The sequence below is a fragment of the Pyrgilauda ruficollis genome, unplaced genomic scaffold, assembly GCF_017590135.1.
Source record: "Pyrgilauda ruficollis isolate IOZ18807 unplaced genomic scaffold, ASM1759013v1 scaffold5, whole genome shotgun sequence".
Lineage (NCBI taxonomy): Eukaryota > Metazoa > Chordata > Aves > Passeriformes > Passeridae > Pyrgilauda > Pyrgilauda ruficollis.
The window spans coordinates 860,938-873,185 of NW_024526599.1; the positions used below are offsets into that span (position 1 = coordinate 860,938).

The 12,248-nt window shown below is 39.2% G+C and overlaps 1 protein-coding gene across 1 annotated transcript in view; it reads right to left on the bottom strand.

Moving 5' to 3' along the window:
- The window catches only part of COL25A1 (collagen type XXV alpha 1 chain), a 295,372-nt gene that overhangs the window by 18,052 nt on the left and 265,072 nt on the right, over positions 1–12,248 (bottom strand). The window contains exons 26-34 of the mRNA XM_041479910.1: positions 10,275–10,298; positions 9,334–9,378; positions 7,727–7,771; positions 7,340–7,420; positions 6,531–6,593; positions 4,929–4,979; positions 4,543–4,569; positions 2,374–2,454; positions 564–599 (exon numbers count right to left, since the gene is read on the bottom strand). Coding sequence (XP_041335844.1) covers positions 564–599; positions 2,374–2,454; positions 4,543–4,569; positions 4,929–4,979; positions 6,531–6,593; positions 7,340–7,420; positions 7,727–7,771; positions 9,334–9,378; positions 10,275–10,298 — 453 coding nt within the window. The remainder of the gene's footprint in view (positions 1–563; positions 600–2,373; positions 2,455–4,542; positions 4,570–4,928; positions 4,980–6,530; positions 6,594–7,339; positions 7,421–7,726; positions 7,772–9,333; positions 9,379–10,274; positions 10,299–12,248) is intronic.

Consider the following 12,248-nt stretch of genomic DNA (forward strand, 5'->3'; position numbering starts at 1 on the left):
TTTAAATTATTGTTTTATTTTAAAAATCGATTATTCTTTAAATTGAAATGTCCACCTGTAAGATGGACTTAGCTATTGCAGGGATCAATGAGAATCTTACTTCCAAGATATAACTCTTTCACTGCATAGATTTCTTTATCATTCAAGAAAGCAAAAGATTTAACATCTCTGATGAGCAATATAGCAACATGTGTAGATGAAGCCCAGCACATCTGCATCTCCTTCACTGATTCCATATTAGCACTGAACAGCTATGTTCTCCTATAAGCTAAATCCCTAACCTTACTCAGGAAAACTAGCAACCCAACCAAGGCAGTTGTCCAACCAAAAATCAAAACTAAGCCGCCTTTTCAAGGTTCAGAGCTCCTTCTACAGAGAATTACATTCTCTTTCCCACACATACTGTCCTAAGAACCTGCTTGGAGCCCCCTCCTCTGCAGCATGGAGAATGCCTGCAGCATTTGGCCTTCCTTCCTGTGTGCAGTGAGGAGCTTGGCTGGCAGAGCCCTGGGAAGCACAGGGACTCGGTCACGAAGGGGGACACAGAAAGACAAGGGACTCACCCGGGCTCCTGGCTTTCCGTCTAAGCCAGATGCTCCCTGTGTGGTTAGGTGGAAGCATGGATGATGGGCACGACACGAATGACAAGAACGTGAGATTAGTAAGTGGTGCTGATGAATAAACACAATTCAAACGTACAGTACACGCTGTGACAGGGTTCTGGAGTGGGTATCACATTACTACAGCATGTTAGTTAAAAATTCACATGAAACACCAAGAGCCTGATTCTGTTCTCGCTTCAGTGTAACATCACTGACCCACCCCGGCCCTCACATCAAGTATATTAGAGCAGAATATTGCCAGGCTATAGGAGCGCTACAAACACCAGATGTTAGGGTGTTTTTGAGCCTGAACACACAAATATTTACTTTGTCATTTACTTGCATGCTTTCTGATTTGTAAATAGCAACAATACTGAATAGTATACACAAAGGAAGAAAAATGTGTGTTAACTGCGATAGGAACTATTTAAGTGCAAGAATACTGCATTATGCGGCCAACAAAATCTGGATCCTGACCACAATGGGCTCATTCATTTCCAAGAGCCCGGGAGACAATCACATTTCCTGTTTTCCCGCTGTACTCCCAGGCACGGGCTGCGGTTCGGTGAGCCCGAGCATCCTTGGGGCCGGGGGGACCCCTCGTGGATTCTGTGTGAATCACAGAGCGGCGGCGGGGGACGCGGGGGACACCACCACTCGGGACACCGGGAATAACCTGGGCACACCTCCCTCCTAAAAAAGGGAACCCAGACGAACCCAACTAAAATATCCAGCCAAGTCAATAAAACGAGCCGGTTTTTGGAAAGTCAAGCGCTTGGACTTTGCTCCTGAAAATGACATTTAGAAGTAGCAAGCAGGAGCAAAACAAGGTCTGTGTAAATTTGGAAAACCTAGCAGCATATTTTGTTCTGGAGTCTCTTCTACCTTGTAGCATCTGCTCAGGCCTCCAAAGCTCACTCTCTACAGAGCTGTAACTCTGTCAATGTGAAAATGAGTTTTATTTTTCTCAAAAAAAGTCAAAATTCTCAGCGACGCTGACCTTGTCCACAGGCCCTGCACATAATTCTTGAAAATATTAATCAGAGAGGTTTGTGCCCCTTTGGGTCAGCTAAGTCTTTTTTCTCCGTTTTACTGTTAACAATGTAATCACTGGGAGCAATCCTCATAAAATAACAACAGCAAAGAGGAAAAATGAACTCTTTTTCTGAGAAAAAAATAAAGCTGCCTTTTCACCATGCTTTCAAATACATGAAGTATTTTCTGTTTTATCAACTTAACTTGTAAGACAAAATTCATGCCAAACACTCAGAATGACAATTTTCTAAAGAACAAGGCAAAAATAAGAATTTGGGGGGGAAAAAAACCCAAAAAATGCAACTAAATTTCTTAAATCAATTTTTAGCTTTCCTCAATTAGACCTCTAAATGTGAACTGCAGAAGTGCAATAAGAGGAAGAATAACTGAGGAGATGACGGAAAGGGAAGACTCCTTTTTTAATGGAAACACCATACAACACTTGAATAACAGCATGACTAATGCAATGGGGGTGATGACATCCTTGTGACACTGAACACTCTCAAATGACACACAACAACAACAAAAAAAAACCAACCCTGACAGCACTGGGTTTTACAAGGACATTACTTGGGATGATAGCACAGATTTGGGACAAAACAAAAAAAGACTGATGCTCTGCTCCAACATGGTATATTCTGTGTACGCTATTGAGTAAATCAGAGTTGTTCATGAGGAGTAGAAAGAGATGTTTGTGATTTGCACTGAAATTGAATAGTTGGGGTTTTTTACTTACTGGAAGACCAAGGGGCCCTCTGTCACCCTTTTGACCTGGTTCACCCTTCAATCCTTTAAGACCATTTAACCCTGGTTCACCCTAAATGTAAAAGTATAAATGCCAATTTTTTGGTGCTATAATGGGTGTTTAAGCTGGGATAGAAGAAGCCAGTCTCAGAAGTAGCTGCAAATTCCAGTTTGAAACAAATTCAACCTTCTCAGCTTACTGGCAATTTACATACTGATTTAATAGTTGGCAAAAGTACATGGGAGGTGTCTGCTCAAGATTTACAATTTGTGTAGAAAAAACTACATGAAACTTAGGGGTAACAGATTTTTTTAATATTTTCCTAATAATTATCACTATAGTTAGAGGGTTTGAATTAAGCATGTGTTTCAGGGGGTTTTGGAATTCTTCAAATCCCATAAACCACCCTATGCAGATAATTCAAACTGAAATAAAACGTTCATAAAAGTAAGCCTCAAAACTCTAAGTTTCTAGAGTGGGATCTCCTGAAAAGTACATTTGGAAGGAAGAAATACTTTTCCTTACAGTAAACTGGAATTTGCAGCAAAATCTTACATAAAGATATTTTAAACCTTTAAGCATACATAATAAACAGTAACAAGTTAAAAGAAACAGTATAGGTTACACAACGCCAAGCCATTTGGGAGGTCCACAGTTTCTGAGTTCATACAGAGAAATCGTAACAATGTAAGAAATGGCACTTGTTGTGATTATTAAATTATGCACAGGCTATTACACTAAACATCACTAAGATGACAATACTGGGCTGAGAGCTGCCAATAAATCATTCTCTTGTAATGAAAAACTGCATCAGCATGTGGGCTGCTCAAAGACAGTATTGACCACACCTGCCTCTTTTGGGAAACAGAAATACATGGGTATTTCATCCAGGCTGCTCCCCATGGCCTCATTGCTAGACTTCCCTTTGATGTATTATGTTACCTTATATTATATTCATATTTAAAAAAAAAAAATCTCAGTAGAACTCAGTCTGCTCCTTTAAGTAACTCCAGACATCATCTGCCTGCTTTGCACCCCAAGTAGCCATTTCTTCATTCGTATTCTATTTGACTCGATGTGACTTTCAGAGCAGTAGCACTGGAAACACTGAAGTTTTGGAAACAGACCTGAGAAATCCCACAAAAGCCTGAGTCTCAGGCCAAAAGCCTGAGGTAAAGCAGGGCTGGTGCTAAAATGGAACACACTTGATTTCAAAAAATGATTTATGACTTAGGTTTCTTGAGCCAAGGTAACACAGTCTCACAACGGGTCAAACCTGTGATTTTCTGTCTTGCAGTTTTAAAATCCCAAAATAAACCCCCAAAACTAAACAGAAACACCCTTTCCTCCTCTTCCTTACATTTGAGAAAGGTGTGACCAGTCATGCTAACTGGTCAGGTTAGCATGGCCAGTGATTTAAATGGTCATGCCTGACAAGACCACTGGCCTTAATGAATACAGTGTCATGCTGAATTTTAGCTTAGTGGTGACTGCTGAATTAAAGCACAAATTAAAATATTCCAATTCTGCCAAAATTCACTTCCGCTCCCCTGAGCTGTTCTGATGGGCTAAGAGAGTCCCTAAAGAATAGCTATGCTGTGGAAAATGTTCAAATTGTATTGCAGACCTGTCTGATCATGAATCCAGTTTGGAAAACATGAAAATGCACACATCAGTTCATGATGGTGAACCAGCATAACATGTGAAGGAACTGGTCAGAAAAATACCTGTCACCTAACAAAGGCCATGGAGACTGGAAGAAGCAGGAGATACAACAGAGCATAAATGAAGCTGAGATGAAGCTGAGTTTATTTTACTTCATTTCGTGAGCCTGTAATATGTTTCTGTACTCCAAAGTAATTCCAAGTGCAATGGTAGCTTCCCATAAACAGGAAGCCAAATAATTTAGTGCCACATTCCTAATATTCATACAAAAAAATGGACTCAGCTGATGCTCAGGAGAAATACTACTCAGAAAAAATAGCAGAAAATTAAAAAAGCTTTTAAACTGCTAATATTAAGATCTGCTTTAAGGTTTAAGAATATCAGGAACATTTATTAAATGAGATATGAGAAAACACAGCTCCATGCATTCAAGAGCAAAGCATGACACTTTACAGGCATAAAGAGCTCGTCTATTCAAGACAGATATTAACTTACCTTTGGGCCAGGCAGTCCATGAGGTCCCTGAAAATAAAAGTAACATTTTTAATTATGAAAATACATCACAATTTTTAGGAGTTTTGGCTTTGTAGGGATACAAATTACCCCTGTATTTCTTTACCCTCAGAAGAAATGCAGCTGTCAATAAAGCAACAGTAAACACCTGATTCTGAGGAGGAACCAGACCATTAGCATGTTAACAATAACAGGAATGTGCAATTTATTTCTCCGCCTTCTAAGAATTTTAAGACATGCAAAAAAGATTTCCAAATTAGGTCCCCTCTTCAGTGGCCACATATTCTGATAGCACTTTTAGTAAGCAGGCAATAAAGTGGCAGGAGGGCATAGACCATTTCTAGCCCCTCTGTTCCTCCCAAGCTTACCATGGGGCCTGGAGGACCATGTGGCCCTGGTGGTCCAGGTGGTCCTATCATCTACAGATAAAAAAGAATGGTATTAAATCATGCAGAGCAAAGAACTCCCACAAAAATACCAGAAGTCAGGCTGACCCTTGTTGGCAAGCACTTACAAAAATAGCTATGCAACAGTGAACGCTGACAGCGCATCTAGACAGGGCTTTAGGAATGGGAATTATTTTGATTTGAAAGACAGGGTACCCAAAGTGCAGATCTGCCTGTGCCATATGGCACTGTGCCTGCCTCCAGATTCTTATTCCTAGGGTCTATGATACACTTCAAGACACTATGGGGGAAAAATAATAAATCCCCATAAAACAAACAGTACTGAGAAGGGATACTTGGACTTTTAATATTTTATGGTATGTGCTCTGTATTTTTCTCTTGTACTACTTAATCTACAGAGCTAGAAGGTGATGATGTGTTATTTTATTCCTCCTCGACAATGACGACTGGAAAAGATACTAAATTCAAGCTGGGCTTTGGCATAATTTCAAAACTGCCCTTTGTCTCTCCTTTTATTTCTTTTAGCCCACTTGTACCAAAAATTCTCTGAGGTCATTAAAATAGGTAATCGTGTTGCTTAGCATTCAGTGCACGCATATTCTGCACTGGTTTTCCATGTTCCTAGCAAATCCATGGAAAGAATTTCATGATGACATATCCAGCTTAATATCCCCTCTCTTCCTGGATTTAATCCCAATGGGTTGCTGTCATAACCTGCAGAGTGGCAGCAGGGATGCTAATTCAGGTCTCCAGACTCATGCACTGCTGCAGCAGCTGTCAGTGGCGGCAAGAGCAGCAACAAGAAGCCCTTTGAAACCTAAGAAAGATTCCACAACCTATGAAATCTCCGGAAAACTGTAAGTCTTCCTTCAAGTGAAAGTAAGCAGAACAGGATGAATGAATTAGTGAATTAATTTTTAACAAACTAATCTCCTCACAGAAAGAAACTCAGAGATGAGGCGTGCCTTCTGTGGCCTCTTTGACTTTTCAGAGCTATGGCTTCTGTCACTAACCTCTGCTCTGAGGTCTCTCACCTTACTGTGCTCTGATAATGAAAGTCACCCACACCATGAAGGTACTATGTAGCAATTTGTTTGGGTTTTTTGGGTTTGTTGGTTCGGTTTTTTAATGCCGTTACAATGCTTTTTAAAAAAAATCAGGAGAATGCCTGGTCTCATACAACTAGCTCACTACCCTGGGTCACACATCTGAAGTCAGCCTAGTCTGGTTCTCACTGGACTATCTGAGATTCCCAGAGTATAAGGTGTTCAGAGAGAGATTATGGTTTGTTTAGGTTTTTTCCTTTCCTCCCCATTTATCTTTTGATTCATTACAGAGCCAGGAGGCTTTGACTGAAGTGAGCAGGACTTTTTCATAGTCACAGAATAGAGCAGAACAGGAATTACATATTTAAAATTTCTTAAACTGCATTTAGCTCTATTACCAGAAGTCTGTTTATTCTCAGGAAAGATCAGTCATGAATATCAAGTATTGCTCAGAATCAGAAGCTGGAGTACCACTGCTGGACTCCTGTGTTCATTGCAACGCCACACTAAGACTTACTGAAGGACCTTGGGCACCAGGCAAACCAACGTCTCCTTTTTCGCCTTTCATGCCATTGGCTCCCTAAAAATCATTACAAAACAGCATTTATAAACAGCTTTAATCTTACTAACAAACAATCTAGAAGTTATAATATTTATTGGCAAGTAATTATCATCTAAAAAAAGAATAACACAGCACACATATAAAGGAAATACTTTAAAAAATTCTGGCAGTACTTTAAAAATAATTTTTAACTAATATAAACATATGCTTTTATATTGATAGCTATCAATTGTGGCATGATACTTATGACAATTCCTTAAACTGGCACTCCATTCATGATATTGTACTATGGATACAATTTTGAAATTGTTTCTATTTTTGCTGAGAAATTTAATGTGTTGTATATATACCTATACATACATATATATACACACAAAAAAATAGAAGAATGCATCCCACAAATATTCATGCATTTTTTTCTCCCTCCTCAATCTATGTCACCTGAAATTTCCATTCAAAACATAGCTCCTTTCTCCTTGCCCAAGCTGTCCTATATATTACAAGAGAGTACAACTTAGGTCAGCCTGCCAACTAAGCTCTTTCTTCCTGGCACAGTATTTTTTTTTTCACTGTATGTGGATTCAAAAGACCTGCCAATCTTACACCTCCTCCTAGATTTGCTGTGAACCAATCTCAGAGTTTTCTCCCCAGTGCTTTCTGTCCCATTTGCAATTTATCAGCAAATTGGCAATTCCTGATAATGGAAGAGAGAAAAAAATAGAAGATTTTTTGCTATAATTATTTAATTAACTTTTCATACTCACTGGTAGGCCAGGCAGACCGATTCCTCCCTTTTCTCCAGGCATTCCAGGATCACCTGTGTCTCCCTTTGAGCCCTTAGGACCCTAAAATATGGACTTATTCAGGAAGTCATGTAGAAAACTAGAGACATCAATAGAATTGTAGCTTTGATCCCAACAAGCAGAAGTGATGTGCATTTTATATCTTTGCTAGTAAAATGCAGAAATGCATACACTACTAGATCACCAAGTATGCAGCGGCACTATAATGATACGATATTTATTAATTATTATAAACATAATACTTAGATTATGAAAACTAAGTTACAATTTGGAACCATGGAAATAATCTCTTAAAACAACCTACAGTTTCCCACATGTTCTTCACTATATGATTTAAACAAAATGTACCTGCTCTCCATCAACTCCTGGAGCTCCTGGGGATCCTGGTTCACCCTGCAAGAGATGAGACAGAACTGGATTATCCCAACTGCCTCAGATACTAGAGGAAAGAGCCAGAGAAATTCCCATAATTAACAACAACAAAGCCAGAGAATATTCTGTCAAAAGCATATATTTATTATCTATTTTAAATAAACAGCCCACCTGATTATGACATTACAAAAACTTTGGGCTGTATGAAGGCGAGACAAGTGCATAAAAAAAAAAGAAAAAGAAGACAAAATCCAAGGGGTGAAAGGACCCCATTCCAATGGAAACATTGCCTCCAATCAGAATAAACACAGAATCATGCCTCCTGATTTATGTAAGGTAGAGAGAGACTTCATGTTTTTTTTCCCTATTATAAATCACCCAGTGAAGGAGTTCACATTGACCACATTGTCTTGTGACCAGTTCCTGGGTACCATTCTCCAAGGGAACAAGTTATGGTGAGGGATGGAGTCGATGACATTAGAAACAAACTCCTGTGATGCTGAATTCTGCTTTACATTGTAAATTTTGAATGAGAATGCTCACCTATATAAAGGAACACAACCTCTTCCACACTCCAACCTCTCTGTTTTACTACATACTCCGTGTTGCAGAATTGCTGGATAGATGATAATGCAAAAAGCAATTTCTGCACACTTAACTGTATACTCTATTATCAATTTTCCCATTGAATGAACCTTGTTCCTCACAATTTCTCAAAACAATGTGCATGTGTACTGTGATGTATTTCCATATAAAATACTGGATAAAATGTAAAATTGAAACGTCTAGTATTGTTATTGAAGATGCATATATTTGCTCTTGGAATACCATAGAGACACTGGGAGAAGATGCAGTATCTAGTATTTAAGAAACAGGAGAAACATCTCAACTAGTTTAAAAGCATTTAGGGAGAGTCCACTAACTTCAACACTTCTTTTTTGAGTTTAGGCAAATTTATTATTTAAATTTTATAGAACAGTGCAGCATATGGTACTCATTGTCTCTGTGTGGGCTGCTCACTAACTCTTCTGTACTACTTATAAGCACCAGCCAGGTGGTATTGGCAGGCTTGGCTTTCCAGCCAGGCTCCTGCCTACATGTGTGCACCGTAATTTTTACTGACATTAGACAATACTGCACTTATTTGGGTGGGTGCCCCCGTGATGGAAAAGCTGCATTCCATGGTGGCCAGTGGTCTTGCACACAGTTTTGCCCACCTCACTCCCACTCAGCCAGAAGCGAGGCATGGGAGCCACTGTCTGGTTCTGTGGCTGTTTTGCAAAGTCCTTGGGACAAACCTTAGTGCCAATCCCTGAGTGAGATGCTCCCGCACTCTTTCAGTACTAATTAATTGTGCTGGTCCTTAGTTAAGCATCTGTGTGTGGCAACTAAACGAGGCACCTATTCTGGAAAGCTACATCTCAAGAATCTGGGATATAAAGTTGGAAACATGCTATATTTGTTAGATTTACAGTTAAACAACTGTGCTGGAAAGCTCCATCTACCTGTACATGTACATAATTTAAAAAAACCCAGAAAATACTCCACCCCTAAGATACAATGAGTAAAGTAAGGAAGATCACCTTTGATCCTTGCAGCCCTTGGGGTCCTGGTGGTCCTGGTGGTCCCTAAACAGAAACACACAAACCTCTCAGCTTTTAAATAAACTCCTGAAGAACTTGTCATGTAAGCACAGGGTGAATGTTAAAACAGCTACTGTAACAAAATGGGTTAGATTTTTAACACAAGGGGAACCAAGACTAGTTATGGACAAGTTTTTAACGTATGACAGCTCTCAACAACCACAACACTACAACAAAAAACAGTGTTATAGTAACAGTAAAACTCGTATTTTATAATAAAATCCTCTGCTACTGCTGATGAAATGGCACTGCTTCTCTAATGGAAGGGAGACCAAAACCCAGACATATTTGCCAGCCCTCACTGCCTGATCCAAAACAATCTGAGACCGAGAGAAATCTCCAACCAGTTGCAAAGAGGATTCTGCTGAAAGATGCTAAGTGCATCTGGGGAAACTCAGTGCTTTGTGAAATTGCCATGGAATAAACTGTAACCATTTCTTTCATTTCTACCTCAGGCTGTGGACACAGTGTCATGTATCAAACACTGGTCTGGATGGCGCATAGTGGGGCTGCTTTAAAAAAACCTCACAACAACATCTAAAAATCCCTTGCACTAATACAAAGAAAGGGTGTGGACAGATGGGAAAATACGACTAACAGCAATCTTGCAGAGAAGAATTCAAAGCAAAAAAGAGTGTGCTTTCCCAGTCTCGTACTTAAATGAACTGAAGTTCTGCCATTAATTTAGAAGGAGCAGAATTGGTTCCATTGCTGGCTTTCAACAATGGGTCCTCTTCTATGGGAACACCAAGCAAAGAAGTCAGTACATGTTATGATGAACCAGGCTGACATCCAATGAAGACATGTCCTGAGCTATGAGCATGCTGCAGCACAAAGAAGTTCTACAGTGCACAGTAAGTCATGCAACAGAAATGAATTACCGTGACAGTCAGGGTGGCAATCCTCTGTTGGCAAAAGGTATTAACAAGAGTTGTCAGTAGCAGAATTAAACAATGATATAAATAATTCTGTTTGCTACAGTTATAATCTCCACAGAACCTATGCTGCATGTGGGAGACACCATGCCTTCAAAAACACTAATAAAACCCCTGTTATATTTAACTCTTGGTGTTGTATTAGCTGCTTGGTTTCTGTGGGAATTAGATGAAGGCAGTACTTTTGTACAATGCAAGAGATCAAATAAACAATGGCTAAATAGCAAAATCTAAGCAGAATGCTTCAAAAACGTAAGAAAACACAATGGGTTGGTGTCTGAAGTTGACCAAAAGTCTAGCCTTATGTTCTGCAATGAAGGATTTGCACCCATGTTTAAGTAATACATACAACTCCTGGAGTGGAGCTGTAACATTAATTTTCATATAAAAATGCAGTTCTAAATCCAAAACTGCCAGTCTACAACCCAGCTGTGTATACTACAATTCTACTTTGAATTCTTGGAAAGACAAAGGATATTTTCATCATGGAAGGAGGCAAAATACCTTGACCTGTCACAGGGTTTTTTTTTGCCAAAGAATCTAAAAGCAAGTGGAAAAGTATTAAAATGTAATTTAAATGCTTGTCTATATTTTTAAACAGAGTAAAATCCTCATATATTGCAGTTCACACATGCTTTCCTTTTGCATGAGAAGAACTTACTGGCCCACATGGAACAAGAAATATTTTGCTTTTTTAATTATTATCCAATGTGCAAATAACAGTTTGCAGATCTTCTGTTTTAAGCTGTAAAAGAATCTCCATGTCAGTGCAACAATACATACTGTTGGCAAAGATCTGGAACCTACTCAATACAAAGCACCTGAACAAAACTGTTTCCTAACACATGGATTTAATATACCCATATTCTTTGTATTTCAATGTACTAATGTAAATATATCCATAAAATACTGCAAACTTCAGGTATGAGCATATCTAGGTATGAAAACCTAAAATAACCATTGCAAAGAACTGTTTACATGTTCAGAGTAATGGATCCCTTTACAGAGGTAGATATTTTAATATCTAATGCTGTTGCTCCAACAAAGGTTAAACTTCTGAAACTACTGCTTTGTGCCCTGGGAAATTCTGAAGAGTAGGTGTGAAGAGCAATTTTGACAGAGAGATGAATTTTGTATTTGATCCTCCAAGTGAAAGCCACATACTCTCAGCAGGGGTCTTGCTCAAACCATGATGACAATTTTAAGATTACACATGAGACTGAATAGGAGGCACGAGGCAAAGTAACTAAATTGCTAGACTGCTTCATGATTTATTACTGAATTCTAGCATGAGACAAGCAGTCCATATCTTGCAAATTCTTGTCAACTTCTTAAATCTGCAGGCCAAATTCTGTGCAAGTTCACAGTTCAGTGCTGAGCACTGAAGTTCTCATGCGCTTTTGTGAGAGAACTGCAAATCTCAGAGCCCCTAAGAATTTGGCACCAGGAGACTTAGGAATGGGTGTTTGCCATCTGAAAGGACTGAGCTGGATTTGGCAAGAATATTTTTGACTGATCCTATATAATCTTACTTACACCCTCCTTGCACAGCCATTCCCATTAATATCAATTATTTGTTGCCCTGGATCAGAAGGTGATGACATTTGGAACGATTTGCAGTGGGATAAAGGCTTTCTAGAATGTTTCAACCACTGCATAAGGCTTTAGTCCATTTTTAAGGCTTCTTTATGTGCTGCAGCTTTTCTGAGGAAGCTTGAAACTAACACTGATGCCAGAGTTACAATACAAAGACAGAATACAGGAGATACAGGGGCTAAAGCCCCTGCTAAATCTCTGTCTGGTAATACACAACATGAATTTCAGGCTACTTTAGGCACGTAACTCGGGGAGGAATTTAGATGACTGAAAGTTGTGTGTCTGAAGTCCCTTACAAGCAGACCAAATGAGGCAAACATAATG